Source organism: Drosophila santomea, chromosome 3R (assembly GCF_016746245.2).
Source record: "Drosophila santomea strain STO CAGO 1482 chromosome 3R, Prin_Dsan_1.1, whole genome shotgun sequence".
Taxonomy (NCBI): domain Eukaryota; kingdom Metazoa; phylum Arthropoda; class Insecta; order Diptera; family Drosophilidae; genus Drosophila; species Drosophila santomea.
The window spans coordinates 21,388,002-21,409,927 of NC_053019.2; the positions used below are offsets into that span (position 1 = coordinate 21,388,002).

Here is a 21,926-nt window from a genome sequence, read left to right on the forward strand (position 1 = left end):
AAACATGCACTAAATGCTCCCCTTGCGGCAATTTAATAAATATAAAATCCAAGCCAGAGGCTCGTGTACAAACCGGTTATTATGGGATGTCCAGGAGCGGTTTGTTCAGCAGAAGAAAGTGTTTTCCTTTATCAGGAATTTGAACCAACTAAATATTGTTGTTCCCTAATGAAGAAATCATGCACCGTGAACTTCGGAGTTATATTTTATGCTTTGTTCTTCAGTTAGTATCAAGTTTAAATACTTTTTTGATTCCTTTGATTTTTAACAGGTTTTGGGAGCATCTAGATTTTCATAAGAGAGTAACTCTTTCGACAAACGATAGAGTCGCAGGTTTTTGCAAAGTCCGTTCCTGAATTCAGTGCCTGCATTAAATTTTCACTATTTCCTTCGGTGGGCGGAGGGAGGGGAAAATGTCGGCGCCATTGGCCACGTCAATTGAATGGTAGGCGGAAAGCCGAAAGTGTTGGCCATAAGTCAGAAAACATGAATAACAAATCAATTCAGTTTTAACGGCGCTGCAAATTCCTCAGCACACACAGTGAAAAAGCCCATTCGAAAGGTGAGAAAACGAGGTGTTGAAAGCGTAGTGGGAAACAGCAAAAGGAAAGCAAAGGAAAGCGGGCAAAGGTGAAGCTGAAGAGGTTTTCCCCGAACACACACTCAGATACTCAGACACACTCACACACGCACACACACACACTGCTATCCTGGGTGTTAATGGCGGGCTGGGCGCCGGGCATTTTGAATTTTTAATGGAAAATGGCCCGCCTGCTTACACACTTTCCCCTACCCCTTTCCGCACCCCCGCACCGCATTTGCTTTCCCCTCGACTGTTCCAGATTTTTTTAGGCATGTTTGCATACACTTACGGCCAGCAAACTATGCATATGCATGTGTCTGTGTTGGTTGGCTATCAGGGGTGGCCGTAGGTTCTTCCGCCCCCTGGGCGCCCATTGCCCCGCCCCCTTTTAGGGGGGGGGGGGCTCTCTTTTTTATGCCCCTTGGCAAAATTGTCCGGTAATAAATTTTCAGCGTTTCCTGCCGACAAAGCGCCGCACTTTACAACACTTTTGGCATAAACAAACAAACACGTGCACTGCAAAAAATATTGCTTATGTTAAATAAAGGAAGGCAAAGACAGAATCAAGCGAAGAAAAAACTATAAAGGTTAAGCTTGATTGAAACCATAATATTTGATTATTTCTCCTTTAAAACATGTATCTTAAATAACTTTAGTTCAGGCCACTCTTTTCTCTGCGTGCATATGCATATGTGGTGCGCTGGCCATGCGTGTGAAAGGATGTGTTTTTGCAGCGGTGTGAGTGAGGTGTGCGGGTGTGTAGGTGTGCAGCTGTGTAGGTGAAGTGGCGGCCATGTAACGGAAGTTAAGTACACACTAAGTTGAACTCGTGCGCTTGTAGCGGCGCTTCCTTCATATGTTTTGATACTCTCCCTTGCACACGGATACTTCCTCGCGCCCCTGCTCCCCCCTCGGAAAAACCGACGGCCACCCGCTCTTCATTTTCCGCGTCACCACTCCCCGGAAAACACCTATCTGCCGCTATTTGCTTGCAGGTGAAAATGTTTGAGATTCTGCCGGTGCTGTCCAAAAGCTTAGAACAAAACTTTTCTGGTATGCCATCAACATTGATGTCCCGTACTCGCAGCTCCCCATTTTCCGCTCCCACTTTTCCGACGCCCCTCCCCTCCCACTTTTCCGACGCCCCCTCCATTAATTCCTTTGAGAGGGTGAGTGTGTTAAGTATGTTTTTTGAGTAATTCGTGTAGACAAGAGCTGCTGTTTTAGAAGAGGAGCACATTGGGCCCCCAGTTTCTTGCCAGGCAGGGATATTTATGTGCAAGGTAAATGTTATTATAAATTACCCAGAAGTTTGAAACTCGTACTGCAAAGCTTTCGTCTTTCTGAAAGGCGCTTTCTATATTCGTAATTAGCACAGATTTATCTAAATGCTCGTTCGCTTAACTTGTTTTAACACTTTTGCTTAGCTTTATCTCAAGCATTTTATATTTTGTTTTTTAAATTCTACTTGGAGCAAAACATTGAAAAGAAAGCTGCAATCTAATATTGTTGTGTAATAACTGTGCTTTTTAGTTTAAAATCTTAAGTAGCTTGGAATATAATATGCTCACGAATGTAAAAATAATGAAAACTAATGGCCTTAGTTCCCCACCAACCATCACTGTACAGTGAAACTTCATCGTCGTCTGCAGGAATCCGGCTCAAGTGTTGGTAAGCTGGCCTCGTTGTTAATAGAACACTTGACAACACTGGCTGTTTATGCTCAGGTGGGGCGCTTTCAAAGGTGTGTTTGTGTGTGTGTCTGTGTATGTGCGTGTGTTGGAGGTGTGCTTGTGTCTGTTTATGTAGTACCCTCATTAACTGTCATTACACAATTTCCATAAAAAAAAAGAAATGTCTGTGTGCACGTGTTTAGTTTTCTGCAGTCCGGAGGCTCCAACAAAAGTTGCCTCTCTTCTGAGTACCCCCATCATATACATATACATATGTGCAACACCCACCCACCCACATGTGTGTGCTTCCGAGTCTTTGTTTGTCTTTAGAAAAAAACTTTTTAAATTGTGTTAAATATTCCATTAAACAGAAAGCTTTTTGTATGCAGTTGCAAACAAAAAAGGAACGAAAAAAACTGACAGTGGCAGCAATAGAAGCAGCAGCAGAATTGCGCGTGCCGCAGATAAGTTGCCACAGTTAAAGCATGTGCACTGAAAGAAATCTGTTTATCTTGTTAATCACATCCCACACCTGTTGCATTGTGGGGCAAATGCAGAATTATTCCTATCTTCAGTGCTTATAATTTATAAAACCTTTTTAGTTATTGCCTGGAACGTTTACACTTATTTTCTCAGCATTGAGAAGGCGTGGCATCAATTGGAGGCCACCCACAAAGGCACCCAATAAGCCAGGAGTTTTTATTATAATTTTATGCTCAAATGAATGCCACTTTGTTTTACAGAGTGACGCGTGGAAAGGGGCAACTTTTGCCAGCCATCAAGTTTATTGGGTGGCTTAGTCATTCCCTTTGTGGAGCATTATTTGAGCCGCCGGGCTTTTAAAATAATTGCAACATGCAAGACTACTTTCATGCCACGAAGTGTTTGATTCAGATACTATATGTCCGTTGAAAAATAAATGTATGCCAATATTTCAGTGGAAATCGCGCATCGCACACAATATTAATATCAATATGGGCAGCGGGGGAATACAACACAATGATAAAGTGGTGGCTGTTACTTCTGTGCTAGATACTTCTAATTTCGCTTTAATCAAATTAGGTTTTGCCATAACTTGGCCAAAAAAGGTGGCAGAGCCAAAATGAAGACCGTTTTTTACTGCCAATTTTTTTATAATTTTCGACTAAAAAAAAAATGTACAAATTTTTGCATTTTTGATAAAGGGTACCATCATCAAAATTTGCGAAAAATGGCAACAAATTAGCATTTTAATGTATGTACATGGATCGATAGGGAATTTTGTTACGAATTCAGCGAGGTATGGCATTCCACTTTTGGACAACTATTTTCACTGCTATCGAACAAAAACAGATTATTTTTGTATCAAAAAATAGAAAAGAAAAATTTTGTAAAAAATTTGATATTTGTAATCGGCGTTTTCGGCATAACTTGGCCAAAAATGGCCGCACAGCTAAAATAATGACTGTTTTGTGCTACTAATTAACATATCTAACTATGTCTGTCCCTACTTTTTTGATATTTGAAAAAAAAAATTTGTCAAATTTTTGCCTTTTTTAGAAGGGGTACCATCATCAAAATTTGCGAAAAATGGCAACAAATTAGCATTTCAATGTATGTACATGGATCGATAGGGAATTTTGTTACGAATTCAGCGAGGTATGGCATTCCACTTTAGGACAAATATTTTTACTGCTATCGAAAAAAAACGGATTATTTTTAAACAAAAATCGAACAAAAAATTGTTTTAAAAAATGGGATATTTTCAATCGGGGTTTTCGGCATAACTTTGCCAAAAAAGGTGGCAGAGCTAAAATTAAGAACGTTTTGTACTGCCAATTAACATAGCTAAATATTCCAATTACTATTTTTATAATTTTCGAAAAAAAAATGTTCACAAACTTTTCATTTTTTTGCCAAATTGGGCTCCACATTTTCTTTCCAAAATTTGAATTTGGGTGGAAAAGGAATTCGATTACGAGTTCAATAAAGTATGACAATCCATATTTTGGCTAATATTTCTCGAGTTTTCTCCGAAAAACGAATATTTTTGATGATTTTTGGGGTTGTATATCTTTGTAACAATTATTCTTTATTTTGCATTGTTTTGCTTATACAATTTATTATATATCTTACTTTATTAATTATGCTTAGCAGTCAAAAGTATGCAATATTAAATCGCCGCCTGGGGATTGAGCCTCTGCTTCCAACATATCGGAGTTCCAAACCCTGCTCTGACGATTGGAGTGAGGCATATCGATATCTCTCAGGTATCCAAAGTTAAATTATTAATAAGTTATTATATACTAAAAAGAACTATGTAAAAACTAATAAAGCAAACATATTCTAGCTTTTCTGTAGCTTAGTACTGTCTCTAAAAATCAAATGAATTACACAGTGGGCTCGTTGAAATTGTGCTCTTTGTAAGAAACTTCCACTCCATCTACCATTTTAGCTAGCAAAATATATTCTCTTAACTGTAATACCCTACTGTAGGGTACAACATAAAGCGACAGTGTGACCATTTGCACTTTGCGGTCACATACCAAAGCAGGGGAAGAGGAAGCACAGAACACAGTAGGCAGCGCAGCAGAGAAAATGTATAATTTACATTAATTTAATTACAAATAGTTCGTCGTGCCAGATCTCGATTCTCGTTATTCCGCAACAGTCCGCAGTCGGGGAAAACTGTAAAAAAGCAGTGCGCGCACAACACAGTCCACCACCTGGTTTTCCGTGGATACAAAATCCCAGCCAGCGAGCGAGCGAGCGAAAAGTGGGTGAAAATGGCGTGGAAAATGGGAGGAAACCGGGCCGCAACGCTGGCGTTGCTCTTGGCCAGCAGTTTGCTGCTGTTGAGTGCGGCCAAAGCCGCCGATTTGGGCCCGGATTCGGAGTCGGACGACTTCGAGGACGGCTATGTGGAGGATGTGCAGGTGAGTGGGTCGCGCTGCGATGACAGTTGCCAGATAAAAAACGAGAGAAAAAAGTACACGTCAGTGGAACGTACTAGAAAAAAAGGCAAAACGCGCTTGTTGAGTTCGTGGGGAAGGGGTTGCTGAGGGGGCCGGAGGGGTCGGTGCGGCCGGCTTCTTCGCTTTATGACCCACAATTAGCATGCGAGTGTGTCTCACTTTTCCAGCAAGAAATCCGAATGCGAGGGAAAATACAACTGTTTACCCACAGACGAGGTCAAGCAGATAGAAACTTCCCATGGCAGCGCCAAGAATGCGCTAATCTGTTGCTCCACAGGTTACATCAGAGGTTCCATGAGTAAAGTTGGCATTTAATTAGCTTACTCTAGAATTTTGGCCAGTCATCACTGAAAACGTTTCCGGGGTAGTGACAGCTACAAATGAGGTCAAGCTAATAGCAATTTACTGCTCTACAAGTTACAGAGCATTTTATCAAATAGCTTTAACCAGTGTGGTGGCTATTGAAATGCCCCCTGCTGTAGCGCTCTCCAATTTAAGCCCATGCTGGCCACCCATCTTTCTCTCTCTCTCTTTCACTTTCCCCACTGACAACCGCGTGCTTCGGCTTTTATTGCACCTTATCTAATGTTTCAACATATTCGCCTTGCAGGAGGAACCCACCGCCATCGATGGCGATGAGAAGCTGGCCTACGAGAGCCCGGTGATCGATGCCAAGAAGTTCCACTTCGCAGATCACTTCGACGACGTGGAGGCGTCCAGGAAGAAGTGGGTTCTGTCGCAGGCCAAGAAGGACGACATCGCCGAGGAGATCTCCAAGTACGATGGCATCTGGAACTGGGAGTCGCCGCAGCGCATCGTTTGGGCAAACGATCTGGGTCTGGTGCTCAAGTCGAAGGCCAAGCATGCGGCCATAGCCGCGCCCCTCCGCCAGCCGTTCGAGTTCAAGTCGGACAAGCCGCTGGTGGTGCAGTACGAGGTCACGTTGCAGGTTCGTCACCTAGTGAAAAGCACTGGGATTGCATCAGCCGCCTTGCAAATCCAATTAATACCCGCTTACTGACCCAATTCTCGTTCTCCACCGGCTTATTCTCGTTTTTATTTATTTTTTTTTTTCGTAGGAGGGTCAGGAGTGCGGCGGCTCGTATCTGAAACTTTTGTCCGCCGGAAAAGACACGGAGCAACTAAAAGCCGTAAGTGCGGGAGGCAATGCCCTCATAGATCACAGTCGCCTGAACCCCACAACGCACATAAATCGTAAACAACCCCCGAATGCGACTCTGTTTATTTGTAGTTCAATGACAAGACACCCTATACCATCATGTTTGGACCGGACAAGTGCGGCAACGATGTGAAAATGCACTTCATATTCCGGCACGTCAATCCAATTAATGGCACCATCACCGAGAAGCACTGCAACAAGCCAAAGTGAGTCCATTAAATGAACACAACTCTTCGGGAGATGGGAAATCAGCAGCTCATTCAAGCGTTATCGCTATCAATAGAATCACCAACATAAGCCATCTGGCTTAGACGGTTCAGTGCGTTCCATAGAAACCAAATTGGTGCTCGACATTGCGCTTACGTGTAATATCTCCGGAATCACCTTTGCTCGCTTGTATATTAGCCGTAATTTAGACCTTTATCACCCGTTTGGCTCATCGTCATCGATGTGGACTGTTGCCCCCATCGATGAGCTGACTTTTTGAAGAGGCAGATAAACCGTATATTTATAATCCCATCGATGATTAATTTCCCTTGGTACTTTGCTTTTAGGAACCGTTTGGAAGAGCCATTCAAGGACAAGCTACCCCATCTCTACCAGCTGGTGGTCCGTCCCGATAACAGCTTCGAGATTCGCGTTGACCACAAAATCATCAACGAGGGTTCCCTACTGACCGACTTCAAGCCACCAGTCAACCCGCCGACGGAGATCGACGACCCCAATGACCACAAACCAGAATCGTGGGATGAGCGAGAGAAGATCCCAGACCCCACTGCCCACAAGCCCGAGGATTGGGACGAGGATGCTCCACCACAGCTGCCCGATACCGATGCCGTCATGCCCAATGGCTGGCTTGAGGATGAGCCCGACATGATTTTCGATCCAACTGCCACCAAACCCGAAGATTGGGATGCCGAAATCGATGGCGAGTGGGAGGCTCCATTGGTGGACAATCCAGTGTGCGAGAAGGCACCCGGCTGTGGCAAGTGGAAGGCTCCGCTCATCCCCAATCCCAACTACAAGGGCAAGTGGCGTGCACCAATGATCGAGAACCCCAACTACCAGGGCAAGTGGGCACCCAGGAAGATTGTCAATCCAGACTTCTTTGAGGATCTGAAGCCCTTCCAAATGACCCCAATCGTAAGTGCTATTTGCATGACTTTCACTGTCCACTTTACTATAGCCAAAGTAACTCTATTTAGAGCGCTGTGGGTCTGGAGCTGTGGTCCATGTCCAGCGACATTCTCTTCGATAATCTGATCATCACGGACGATGTGGAGGTGGCTCGTGACTTTGCCGCCAACAGCTTCGACATCAAGCGTCGCTACATTGATCGTGAATCGGTAAGTTTAAGCCCTTAACCTCTTTCTCCACCTCCTTCACAAAAATACACAGCGTATCGTAATTGAGAGACTACTACTCTATCCAATTTGAAGAAAACCTTCTGGCACCGCCTGATGCGCCGCATGAACTACAAGCCCGGCTGGTGGGCCCTGTACTTCCTGTACCTGCTCATTCCGGCCAGTTGCTATGTCTTCTATCTCTACCGACGCGCCAAAGAGGTTGGCCCCGGCCTTGTCTTTCGCTTTAAATTTTTTATAATAAGTGCCTACAGTACACCCACATGAACACTCTCATATTGGCCTTGCACCCTGCACCTGTAATTGCTACTGCTATTCTTTGGCTTTCTCATTTCATAGGACTCATTCGTGAATAAGGTAGTCGAGCTAGCCAAGGCCAATCCCTCGATCTGGGGCATTGGCCTGGTGGCCATTGTGGCGCTGGTTGCCCTCACCATCTACTGTAGATTTGGTACCGCTAAGAGTCAGGTAATGTTGCTTAAGCTTTCACTCAACTTGTACTTGGGGAATTTACTAATTGTGCCTTTGATATTAGGACTCTGCTGCCAAAAAGGCCGCTGCTGAGGCCAAGAAGACCGACGATCCTCAGCCCGATGATGAGCCCGAGGCCGAGGAGGAGGAGGAGAGCGACGAAAGGGCCGCTGGCGATTCCAGCAAGGAGAGCACACCGCTGTCCGCTAGTCCCAAGAAGAACCAAAAGTCTGATTTAGATGATAACGAAAAGGAGACCAAGGCGGCGGAGAATCAAGAGCCCGCACAGACTGAGGTGCGTTCGAAAAACCCTTTCGACTTGTGACTATGAAATCTAATCTTCAATCCTATGCTTTTATCCTTTTTAGGAATCTAACACAAAAACACGCAAGCGTCAGGCGCGCAAGGAGTAAGCGGGCATCCTCCGATGCCAAATCCGCAAACAAATACTGCAACTCTAAATAAAAACTTAATCCAATTCCAAAAGCCAGCGGTTGCGAAACACCAACAACCAAATGTCCAAGCAAACGTACATTTCAAACATGTTGTTTTTTCGCCGAGGCAGCCGACATCTCCCTCAAACTACACACATACACTCTCCCACACACACACACACATGGAGAAACACACACACAAAATGGAGAAATAAACACACACTCTCACACTGTAAAACAAACAGTTTCTAGTGAAGTCTCTTAATTTAATTTGTCAGCTTACGCGGTTCGGTTCGGTTTAGTCAACTCTGTACGTACTTTTGCCGTATTATCGTTGCATTTCTGTCGTGTTCGACCCTCTGTCGTCTCCTATATCTCCTATATATACTTACTAACCCTCCACAGAGCCAGCCGATGGCACCGCTTTATAGTGTTTAGTTGAAGTGCAAATCCTCCTTTTGATTTGTGTAAAAAAAAAAAAAAAAAAAAAACACCAACTAGACAATTGAGGGAAACAAAACTACAACTAAAACTAAAGCAGCATGCAAACAAAGAGGGAACTAAAGCAGAGAAATCTAAAGGCAAGCATCTAGTTTAATATTATGTAATTTAAACGAAATTGAATAGTATGATAGTTATACTCAAGTTTCCATTTTCATTTGTATCGATGAAAATTTACAGCGAAAAATAAAACTAAATGTCAAAACCAAAGCAACAGTCTATGATTCCAAGCAACCAGCAGCCAGCAGCTAACCGAAAGGACTAAGCCAAGTCCTGCCGCCAACACAGGTCCTGATTGCAACCCCCAGAAGTGCGGCCCCACATTACCATGTGGGTGTTAATTTAAATGTCAACCCCTGATGTTGAAATAGATCAGATTCGAATCGGATTTATTATGCTCGGCGGTGCGTGGGGCGCCGACCAGACCAGACACATTGCATTCGTGCGGTTTTGGGGCATTTGCCAAATGCCAAATGGCAAAATGTTTTCATTATTTGGCCGATTGGTTGATCTGCTGGCGGTCGGCCGGCATAAAATACATTTAACAACAATTTTGCGAGTCAAGAAAGAAGGACACCCCAACCCCGCCGCCAATACAATTCAATCGGCAACGATGCCATCACAATCGACATGTGTATTAGAGGTCTCCTTTTTGTCGCTCTGAATAATTCAATTCAATTTCCTAAGCTCATAAATATGCCAAATCAGACAGACAGTCCTCGTTAATGGAATTGTTATGACAACAGTAAGCGGATGACGATTTGCATTCGCCAAAAAAAGGAGGAGATGGAAAGTCTCAGTCACATACAAGCCATTCCAAATTAGATTTATGCCCGCCAAACAGATGCGAAACTCTTTCCTTCGATTGCCCAACAACTCCCAAGGCTATTCAATAAAAAGATTAAACGATTTGGCGATGTCTGGCGGCCTCACTTAAAAGGATTAAAATTTTGCGGCTAGACTGCGCCGCATATTAATATAAAATACACACACATATACAGCGATTGCTGTGCGGCAGCCGGGGATTCCCCATAATTCATGCATAGACAAAGGCTCCAAGGGTTGCCACTGCACCCGAATGAAAATGAAAAAAATAGAACCACAAAACCAACCCGCTGCCTTCGTCTGCGTAAGCATTTTAATTTTAATAAAAATATTTAGACTTTCGTTTGTCAAAGGCTGCGACTTCCCCGAGCCCTTCAAGCACAATAAAACGTCGGGAGATACGGAAAAACTGAGAACCATATCTCCCCAATTCACGACGCTTTTAAGTGCTGCCCCTTTTCGAGTGAGCTGAATTGGTTAAAAGTATATAGGAAACATATTTGGCATGGGTCAGCAGTGGACACTCCTGGGAGTTCCCCAGATGTGGGGGGACTTTATTGAAGCTAGATGCTAATCGATGCGTAAGCAAAATAAAACGCCATATGTAAGGTTTTTGCAGTTAACAGACCCCATTTCAACCCCATGCAAAAATGGAATCTTGGGGTTGCCCCTGAGGGTTGCAATAATACGTCGCACAAATGTGATGAGTGTCCCCCTCATTACGCGCTGTTTTGGCAAGTTCCGTGCAATTAAGCCGGACATTATCCGATCAAATCGCGAATGGCCCCCAGACATGAAGGTCTTCCCCGAGATCCAAGGAGTAATTGCCGAGCATTGCCGGCTCGATTATATCATAAAGATTACGTGCAGCAGATAAAAATCCATCAAAATTAATTGGTTTTTGAATGTCTTGTCAATTCGGAGAGATTGGATATTTATTTGATTAAAATATTGCATTTATTGGTTCGATGCGGTGTTAATAGGATAATTGTGCCTCACTGCTCGATCAAGATTTAGGAAAAAACAAAATAATAGTATTAAAATATTTTCTCCGATCACAAGAAGATATCTTTTCGAATTATGGAAAAAAACTATAATTAAGTAGATCTGTACTTTTCAGTCCTTAAGTACATTTACTTATTTATTTAAACACAATCGTTTAATTTATCATACTGACTGCACAGCAATTTGTTTTTTGATATTTGTAATGACAAATCTGGATTTCTGTGCTTAATGATTGCGGTAACAGTAATGATAGTGGGTATTAAGATATAGGAAATATATCATTCCGTGATGGATTTTTAAATAGATGTTAAAATAATTTCTTAAACAATAAGTTTACTTCTAAATCTACTACTAAAATCGCAGAGATTAAATTCTACATTGTTTTCTACACAGGATATAAAAGCGTCATCTAGCGATCCTCTACAGTACCAGCGAATGTTACAACTATTTTACATGCTCATAGAAAATGTATGTATGAAAATTTACATGAAAATGCGAAGAATATTTCTACAAAAAAGGTGACCTTAAAAATTTCTCAGATCTTGGTATGACAATGTTTTTGTAATAAATAAATTGTTTATAAATATTAAACATGCATCCATGCTTTATGCCTAATTATATATATTATATATATAAATATGATATATGTTTCAGATATAATTAAAGTGCATTAAAGTGTAATTAAATGATGTCCTCATTAGGAACCTATTGTATGTATATTATAGTTCTAAGAACAGACGCTCAAATATCCTTGAAAACTGGCGACAGTGTTCTAGGCAGATCGTCTTTTGATGGTTCTGCGTTACTTAATTAAACAATTTCCTTAATCAACTGATTCCTGGCGAATCGAACGGTCAAGAAAAATCACATTTGTATCCTTGTCACTTGGAAATGTTCCCAACTCCTTATAGACGTTATGCTGGGTGTCCTATCTAAACAGGATTTGCGCATTAGACACCTTTTTGAATGCATTATCAGCAGGGTCCTGTCCCGCATGGCTATCGTCTTCGAGTTCGTCCTTCTCCGGTGGTCAGCCAATCATTAATATGCCTGACCAGCGGACTTGCAAAGTCGCTGTACGGTGGTGTAAAGACAATAAAATTTTATTGTAAATCGTTTATCTTCATTACGCGGCCAGCGTCAAAACTCTGCAAATAACCGCAGCTTGAAAACCGGTTGCGAACGTCATAAATGCGCCGTTGACCATTCCAGCACCACGTTCAAGTGTCCACCCCATCGAAATCCGATTTTATAACCGATCCCGATCGCGAACCCGATCCCGATCCCGCTGCTGTTTCTTGACCAAACCCACCCATTCGGCTTAACCCATTGCAACCCCTGCAAGGCCGCGAGTGCAGGAATGACCCCTTCGCAATTATGGCTCCTTTGTGCGCCGCTTAGTTTGTCTTTTCATTGCCTTGTTCTTGAGATTAAGCTTTTGTTTTTCCATTTAACGCTTAATTTCAGCATTTCGATGCCCTAACGCGATTTCCGCTGACCCCTGGAGGAAAAAAGGAAGCCGGCCGGCCGGATCAGTTACACAATATTCCATCCCATCGCTGATCCTTTGAGCAAACGCAACTGACCGCAACTAAACAAACACTTGGCTTGACCAACGGGTTACGCTTCGATTCGCATTTGACTTACGACACAAGAAAATTTTAATTGCATTAGAAAAGCCTGCACCGGATTTTCCATTGTCCTCCGCCCGTCGAGTTGTTTGTTTTACCAAACTAGATCGCTTAACCTTTTCCCTAACCTTTTCTAAATTCCTAACCCATTGTCCGCTGGTCAGCTTTCAATGCACTTTCCGGTTGGGAAACTTAAGCGGATCGGTTTCAGTTTCAGAGTTTAGACCGCAGACCACTGGGTTTTTTTTTAGAATTTGTTTCAGAATTTCGATTTGCATGCGCTCGATTGGATCGCACGTTTTCGCTCATTTTTCGGCAATTTTCGTGAGCACTTCCAAAAACCCATTCAGCCAGAACTCAATTTGCCGGCATCATAATTCCAAAGGTACGTGCGCTGCACGCTTTTCTCTCTGGCCAAGAAAACAAAACAAAGGAACTTAGTACAATTGCAAGATCAAATTAAGAAGACACCAAAAATGCACAAAGTCGATTGTGTATATACCCTAAAAAACCACCGTCTAAGTAACAAACTTTCTTTCTGTTAGCTTCCTTGTGAAGAAAGAACAGCAATAAATGTATTTCCAGTGATTGAAAAGCTAATCAAAATATAACTTGTTGAGTGCTAATGTGGCATTTGCAGATACTTCGGTGCAGTACTTTGCAGATACTTCTATAATCTTATTTTTTCCATTATTCCCCTTTTAAGAGCACTTTGCAGAACAATTTGCCTGGATGCCCAAAGACGACGCTCCCCATTCTCTGAAAGCGATCCTGGCATCCTGCCTCCACACAATATTGCGTGACTTTACGTGGGCCCTTGAAATTGGCTTGGATCTGGCACTCATTAGTACTCGCAGTGCACTCATCGTCTGCCCATGCAAACGAAATATGTATATTTGCGCAATGTCTGCCGCCCAAAAAACAAAATTGCTCAATAAGTTCACAGCGTTGCCGACGCTGGAGGATCGGATCGGATTGGATTGGGTTGGATTGGATCAGGTTGTTCCAACGCATTTGTTGCCAAGCGAATCTCGACTAGGAGTGCCCACATCTCTGAGAGTGGGCGAAGCAGATTGAGCTCGCGAAATGGGTGTAGTGTGGGCATTGTCTTAATATAATATATATCTGAGAATATACCTGGGACCACAGGAAGTGCCAGCAGAGAGATATATAATTTATTACTTCGAGGCTGCCTTACATTTGAATAAGTACTATACCTGTTTGTTGCAGTGTTGCTGGGTAACCAGTAAACATTTCCACACCTGCGAAATCAGGCATTTGGCATACACTCGAGTGAATACCCCACCACGATACGGTTCAAATGCTAAATAGCCCAGCTCAAGAATAACCACCCGAAATTGCGCGCCTTTTCCCCGAGTTTCCTGCCCGTTTGTTGAGCACTTTGAGCCAAGTTAAGACAAGACAGTCGATCGGCTGGCTGGCCACTTGCAGTTGCAGTTGCGTTACACGGTCCGTTGACCTCAACGCTCCTAGTTCCCCTTTGAACCCCGGCCTGCCCTTCCTTTTGCCGGGCGGAAAGAAAGCCAAAATGCATAAAAAGAAACACCTGATCAAAATTTCAAATTATTACAACGAAATGCGCTAAACATAAGGACATAGCTCGTGCTACGTGCAGCCTACAGATGTCTATGCACCCTCTATGCGCTTTGGTCTAATGAGCACCGCTCGGCACTCGATTCCCGATGTCGCACGGCCAGTGGATGTGGCAGTGGCAGTGGCAGTGGTAGTGGAAGTGGTAGTGCCACTTTGACCTGGCCCATAAGGAAAAACTTCGACTTGGCCGTTGTAATTACGCGATCGTGAGAGAGAGACGGCGAGTCCTAGCCAGCAGGATAGAGCGGGAGAGCTAGAAAATAAGAAAATTCCTAGCTCATTTAGGGTTGGGGTCGCGGTCGGGGTCATTTCGACTAGACAGTGAAAGAAAAAGTTGGAAGACGTATTCTACTTGGTTTAAGGATGCTTCCCACCAATCTATAATATCTTACTTCTCTTGCTAATTTCGATATAAGATTTAAATTCCTAGTTTACTCTGTTACTATGATATTTCATTTTTGATGAAACCATTCATCAATCTTTGTCTAAGCTATTGAGTCAATCTGTAAGATATCGACTCTAGCATAAAATATAATGAAAGTGTATAACAACTTCTTTTCAATAATAAATTTCGTATTTCAAGTACCTAATGTTATCAAGTCATTCGAGTTGTTATGACAATAGGCTAAACTATCATTTCGAAATGTTTAAATGGTTTTTCTCAGTACATCTTGCATATGCACCTGACACAGCCGACTCATTACATTTCGGTTGCCGTGGAGGAAGTTGAGGAAATGGTTTGTGGAAGCGCGTGCTCTTGGCCCATTCCCACTCCACGGCCCAGAGGAAAGGAGGCCCAAAAGGTCGTCAGCCAGCAGAAGTCGGGCTGGAAGTCGAAGTTGAAGGCCCAGTCCAAAAAACCCAAGGCAAAAGACACGGGGTCAGCGAAGCGCTGCAGTCGAGCAACTTGGCCTGGGCATAATTTGGTCGCGCTCTGGTGATCGGTGGTGGTGGTGGTGGTGGTGATATAATGTGGATGGTGGTGCGGTGGCGGTGGCAGAACTAACAGTTTTCCTCCAGAATGACAACCCCCGATAATAGCGGCGATAGCAGGGAGTTTTCCTTTCGAGAATTGGGCGCCAAAAGACAACAGCAGCGCCAGTCAATGGCACTCCACACGGATGTTGGCAGGACATATGTTGGCTCGTGCCAACATCAGCATAACAATTAAAATAAAAATATTCTAGGACAACAACATTGGGCAATGTGGGCGCGCCAAATGGCGGCTGCTTCTATACTGACTTCTATGTCGACTCTAAGATAGGTGTAGTTTTTGGGCATTACTTTAAACTAGAACAGGGTGGTTTGCTGGGCGAGGGAGTTTAGAGAGTTTTTGAGTTTTGAGCCCTCGACTTTGCCGGCTGCATTTAAGGGTTAGGACTTGCAGACCAACTGACGCGCGCCTGCGCACCCGCGTCCTGATCCTTGGACTATATGCATATGTATATACTCCTATAGTAGTTCAGATACAGATAGCACTGAGTCATCGGGCGGCTCGTTTGTAACGGTCACGCACGCAAGGACCTTCTCATCTGGCCCACACATGGGTGGGTGTTTGCTTGTTTGTCCTCTCGGCCCTTTTCGAGCTTCATGCGGCGCAGCGCCTGGCGATCTGGTAATTCACCCATAAATGTGACCAACTGACTCCTGGCGGCCATGTGTGACACGAAAAACAACATTGAAACTCTGGACTTTTGGTTTCACTTAGCGCGAAATGTTGCAATTATTAATTTCGGAAACAGGCCAGGACATGCGGCACTTGGGTGGAATGGCAGGATCTATTGCTGGAGTGCTGTTGTAGGCGTCGCCATATGGCTACCTTCTCAAGTGGAACCAGCTCGGTGGGAAGTTCCGCCCGCTGCACAAAGGAGCCGGAAAGTTTGACTCCTGTGGGGTGGTCCTCGGTTTCCACCAGTTGGGCGAGCTTGGGTTTGCAATGATCTGTTTCCTTGAACTCCAGCTGGGAGAATCACAAGTGGATTCGGGCATGGAAACAAGAAATGTTATATCATTTGTTGGAAACTATAAATGAATGATCTTCAATTAAGCAGATCGAAATAGAGTGACAATCGATGGACAAACGACTCAGTCTTTCGAGAACCATTACGTTTAATTCGATCTAATGATCCTGCGCTGGACTTTTCTAAAGGATCATCAATTTCATTGACATATATGAATAAGATTTGTTCCAGTTAATGCTTGTTTATCAACTCATTCGAAGCCATTATCCCGAATGCTTGAAAACAGTGTTAATGAACCCAGAGTTTCGAAAGCAACCACATTGGCTTACAATTTGTTGACATTTTCTTGGCGAGAGATTCACTGGAACCTGAACTTGATACATTTTTCGTGCTCTGCCCCAAAGATAACCATAATTTTCGTGTTCATCACAATATTCCCACATTAAAGAGGGCACTTAATCCATCCAGTAGCTGTCCGAGCAGCAGGAAGCTCACATCAATGGACACTTGAGAGGATTCCAGCTTTGGAGGCACGTAGCACCATGAGCACCATGAACACCATGTGCTCAGCACTCAAAAGTTGCCAAAAAGCGATCAAGTTACACCACCGATCGTTCGATCGTTGTTGTACCCTATAAGTAGGTCGCTCCAAGGGGGCAGACACTCACCATATATATACTACACTATATACTAGGGAACATCTTGGAGGTCCCTGTGTGGCTTCCTGCGAACAAAGACGAGGCGCAAAAATATTAAACTGCCATAAAACGATCGAGGCGGCCGGCGAGGGCGAACTGTGCACAAGTGCACATAAAAATCAAATTAATAGTCCATGTCAGAGCCAGAAACTGGCACTTTGTTTTGGTGCGAGCAGTGGGAAACCAGTGTGGAAAACAAAGGACGAACCTCTCGACAAACGCAATAAATTCGGGGCACAAAGGAGCGCAAAAATCCGTTGGTCCTATCAGCTAACTGCAATCTCTCACCTTTCAATTGTCAATTAGTTCAAGTGCACAGGATCGGTCCTTTGGGCAGGTAGATGTGTACTCCTGATTTCTGCTTTATGGGTTTATGGGCTGGTAAATCAATAAAATACGTTAAATATGAAGCTAGGGCGTTCCCACAGGAGCACTTTGTCCAGCACATGTTTTGGCCAACGATTTGCGCTCTTCGTTTTTGGCCAACTAAATGGGGGCGTTCGATCGGCGCTACTTTATCGCAGGACTTCAGCCATATGTTGGATTCGATGTCCTGCGTCCTGCGTCCTGACTCTTTTAAGCCCAGCAATTAAGCAGCGGGTGGAAGGGGAGAGGTAGTAAAAGGAGCAAAACGCGATTAGATGCCCCTGCAAAGGAGTGAAAAATGTGAAAAACGCAGCGATTGTCACAGCAGAGTCCTGTTTGGGAAAGGACACTCGTTGCGCGTGTGCCCGGGTCGCAAAACAGTGCAGTTAATTGCAAAGCCACCAAACTGAGAGCACTCCGCAGGATAGGCGCCAGCCCAGAAAACGCTTAATGAGCTGAGTGTCTGGATCGCCTGGATCGCCTGGATCGACTGGATCGAGTCAGGATCTCTAGGCAGGATCTCCAGGCAGGATACCCCGCACCGAGCGCCGCGTGGGTCAGGCGCAGGTATTCCCTCCCGACCGTGCGAAATTGCAGCAGGATCAGAGAGCCAGTGGACAAAGTGTCCTGCTGTCAATTTGACACGTTAGCCAAAGTCCTGCGCCGAAATCCTCCATAAAACCCGCGTCACCAGAGCTCGACCTCGACTTGTGTGGTGGCAAATCATAATCGGCTTGCCAACTCCTTCACACCACTGGGAATATTGCTCGAAAGGCAAACAGTCTTTGGGGGCAAACAAATCCTTTAGCCAAGTAAATAAATATTATTAAAGAAATATCGTAAAAGTGTAAATATAGCTGGGGCAAGATGTACAAGTGGCTGGGACTCCCTTAATTACTCCCTCTGTTTTTTCTCATAATATTTTCGCCCAGCCTCACGTTGTATTTGCCTGGCTTCTAGGAATTCCAGTGACCACCAGCAATTCCCCACCGGCACAGAGAATAGAAATCATAAAAGGGCGGCAAAACCTCAGAGAATAAAAGGCGACTGAAGAACCTGTGTGCATTTATGATATATTTTGGTTGCCGAGGTCGCCGATGACGCAGTGCATTTGATTCTAAGACGCCGACAGTCGGCCCGTGTTTGTGTCCCTATAAATTTGTTGCCTCGGTCATCCTTCTGTCTCGTCCTTTGTCCTTCGCACGCCTCTCCACTCCGCAATTGTGTGCAATTGAACATTTTGATTTCCCGGGAGGTCCATCTATCTATCGATCGGGTAATGGCACCGACTCCTATACTCGTAGTACATGTTGCAATTTCATGGCTGTCGAGGTCCTTTTTTTTGTGGCAGGACCTTTAGTGGGCGGCACTTGCTTTATTTTCGCGTGTCACGAATTTTTACGATCTTATTCCTGCTAATGATCTTTTCAAAGCAGCGCCAATTGCTGGGTGGCCTTATAGGTATTAGATAATGTTTGCAGTCGTAAATCGATGGATTCGGGGAAACTAATTACGAAGGTATGACGGTTACAAAGGTTCCCAGGCTATGACAATAATACAGAGCTTACATCTAATACTAGATGCAAAATATCACCTCTTTGTTATGTAACTAAAGAACAAACCAAAAAAGCTCTTCCGTGAATTATTAAAGCCGGGTTATAAAAAGATATTTGATACCCTAATCGACCCTTTGGGTAAACCGTTAGGCAGCAGAACCCTTTCTGGCCCAGCAACCTTGATTCATAATTAAAAAGACACCAGATGTCCTCAAATTTCATGGCCAGATAGTCCTTGAGCCGAATCCGATTCGATCAGATCATTAATTAGAATGCACTTAAGCAAATCGGCCATGAAATTGGAGCAGCCACGCTGACAGCTTCCAAATCAATGAGTACACTAGCACCACATATTTTCCATATACCAAGTCATATAGGATCGCACAAATTGCTCAATCAACACCACATGCAGAGGATCCCGATGGATGGAGAGTCAAAAAACGGAGCAGAAGGATGACAACATGCATATATCACCGAGGACACGGATGTCGACGACATATGGCCGGGTTTCCAGAGGTTGACCACTTCAAGGATTCCGCGCTGGCGTCTCGGATTTCCAGAACCGCTCGTAATTCTCCTCTTTTTTTTCTGGGTGCCCGTAATAAACACATAGCCGTAAACAAATCGGAGCGGCAGCGCCAGAAAGGATCTAATGAAAACCGATCGCCGCTACCGTTATCCTGCCAGATTTGTGAGTCCTCATCTGTGTCCAGTGTTTTGATAAGATCTCAAGTAACCCCTGGCTGGCTACTCATTAGCAGCGGCCAGTGAATTGTCTTCGACTTTGGGTCAAAAGTCGCGACTTCGCAGGATCAGCGGCAATTTATTGAGTCCTAAACCGGGCGATCGGGTTTTGTTTATGCCGCCGTTGTCCTGCAACATTGTCCACATGTGTTTGAGACTTTTATTTAAATGCCAATGAAATGAAAACATTCCCAAGTTGTCGGTCCATCTGAGCTCTGATTTTCCGATGTTTATGTCTGCTGTCCAAGGACAGTAAGTTGGGATTAGAACAGGGAGAGATATTTTTAAGTAATTGGTAATATAAGCCACTAGTTTCTTTAAACTAGAATGCTATATGTTAATTTCAAATACCCATTTTATAAGTAATCTCGTAAATGTTCCATAAGGATGACTTGAAAAATCGTTTTCATCTCTTTCCCTTTCTTTGAAATCCCAACCGATCCCCAAGCTGATCGTTATAAAAATGCATATTTAATTTACAAACGCATTTGCTCGGACCTTAAGCATTCAGATTCAGAGCTCATCTACAAATCAGTTTTTTATGTTTACAGTCCGATGTCCAGAACGACGGACTCCAGCAGCCCTTTTCCCAATTTTCCCAGGCCAACTGAGGGATCCCAATATCACACATTCCCCAGGGCTCCTTTGTTTGGTCATTTACATTGGAACGCCTGCGCAGTGAAGAAGAATGGAAAATAGTTTGGTAATCTGTGAAAAAGCCAAACCCCCATAAAAACCACAAGATCCTCAACTCGTTTTCTTTGCGTTTGAATACAAAACTCGTTATTGGGTCTTTGACGTTTAGAAGTGCGCATAGAGAAGAAAAGGCTTCATCATCACGACTTCGATGGATCCTGGGCATCCAGAACCACGTACCCAAGTCCCAGTCCACGTGCAGGTCTCGCTTCGATCTTGGGCCTCCTCGGGCTACTGGGAGATAGGTCTTATATGTGATTCCGAGCCCGATTCCGAGTCCACCCCCTCCAGAGGCCCCTGAGATTGAGATTACCCCTCCTGGTGGTTCGTGGTACCTGTCCTCAACCTGTTTACTTGGCATTTATCATTTTTCCTTTGCCCATCCTTCTGCTCTCGGGTTTGTTTTTCCCATTTCCTTGCGGCAGGAAATCTCAGCAGGTCTTCTTATATGAGGGCCCTATTCCAGTTGGACTTTCCCCTCCGTCAAACAGGTTCTATTTTTCAGCTCAGACCCTATATGTTTGTTGCCTATATGCCTACCTGTATGTATTGGATTTTCCTCTGTGCCCCGAGATTCTCAGCTCTACTTCTACATCTAGCTTCTCACTCCATACCTGTTGTTCCTCGAGGGGGAGGGGGGGAAATTATATGTTTTGATTCCTTAACGGAAAAACTGAGCTGGTGCGTTGGCTGTGAGATGGAATGGTTTCGATGGAAACACTCCAGAGATCGCAGACAAATAGTCCGATTTTAATGACACACTAAAACGCAATCGTCTAATTTTTGTAGTCTAGAGTGTAACCTCTTCAGAACTCATTTGATCGAAGGGTTGCGCTTACTGGGATTCTCACGATCATCTCGGGGGTCATTCAACCAATTTGTGGAAGGATTCTCCACTCTCTCACTCCACTCTGATTGCCCTCACTTAATTGCCTTTTCATAACCCTGCGATTTATGCATCGCCCATTAGATACATATACCCGAAAAATAAAAAATAATTTCACGGCTTGTTAGTTGTGGTTGTGGGCGTGTGCTCGCTGTTTGATTTCCATCTAAAGATAGGATTCATATGTGTATATATACCTCTATGTGGTGGCGAATCAATTGGTTACCGTTATGGATTGAAAGTCCTTTGATGATATTATCATTAGAATGCTGGAAAGTCGGCGTGTTTCATGTGCCATCCTTGGCTCCTGGCAAAACGGTTTATTAATGATCTCCTGGCGGAATCCGCATCCACCTCAAAGCATTGTGACACCATCACTCCTGCGGTTCGAGGACATTGCGAATGTCGAGGATTTGTTTGCAGAAAGTTGCCTTCGCTCATTTACAACTCATTTCTTTGGGACTCTGGCCAAAGGCAATTAGCATGCCCCAATGAGATGGCAAAATTAGATACAATCCATGGGTTTTTGCATCACTTCGGCTGGATCTTTGAAGTCCTGATCTGTGGTCAAACCCAGAAAGCCATCAAATGGACCGACATTTGCTTGTTGGTCAAATGAATTGATTTAATATTTTAAGTCATTATCATAGAGTAAATGTTTCCAAAGCAGCCAAGGAATCCCTATCTTATCTGCTCTTAAGGCAGTATATCAATTCCCCTGTAATGTTGTTGAAATTCCTTTAAATAACACATATAGAAAATAAGATCCTTATAGACAATAGCG

The 21,926-nt window shown here is 43.8% G+C and overlaps 1 protein-coding gene across 2 annotated transcripts; it reads left to right on the forward strand.

Annotated features, from left to right (window-relative positions):
• Positions 1-4,797: 4,797 nt before the first annotated feature.
• On the forward strand, positions 4,798-9,370 carry LOC120452048 (calnexin). Of its 2 annotated transcripts, none has more exons than XM_039636110.2 (9): positions 4,798-5,171; positions 5,821-6,159; positions 6,290-6,361; positions 6,463-6,596; positions 6,945-7,533; positions 7,596-7,736; positions 7,830-7,955; positions 8,290-8,520; positions 8,594-9,370. In XM_039636110.2, exons 1-9 carry the CDS (start codon positions 5,022-5,024, stop codon positions 8,636-8,638), a joined length of 1,827 nt encoding a protein of 608 aa, XP_039492044.1. In that variant the 5' UTR covers positions 4,798-5,021; the 3' UTR covers positions 8,639-9,370. The 2 variants fall into 2 exon arrangements, with proteins under 2 accessions (XP_039492044.1, XP_039492043.1); XM_039636109.2 differs by lacking the exon at positions 7,830-7,955 and adding an exon at positions 8,094-8,222 and having other exon boundaries at positions 4,800-5,171.
• Positions 9,371-21,926: the final 12,556 nt, after the last annotated feature.

What these genes read in the sequence shown, in the direction of transcription:
- LOC120452048 (XM_039636109.2), top strand. Translation starts at nt 5,022, where the DNA reads ATGGCGTGGAAAATGGGAGGAAACCGGGCCGCAACGCTGGCGTTGCTC. An exon ending in AAGCACTGCAACAAGCCAAA is followed by an intron (nt 6,597 to 6,944) that starts GTGAGTCCATTA and finishes CTTTGCTTTTAG; the next exon opens with GAACCGTTTGGAAGAGCCAT. An exon ending in TTGGTACCGCTAAGAGTCAG is followed by an intron (nt 8,223 to 8,289) that starts GTAATGTTGCTT and finishes CTTTGATATTAG; the next exon opens with GACTCTGCTGCCAAAAAGGC.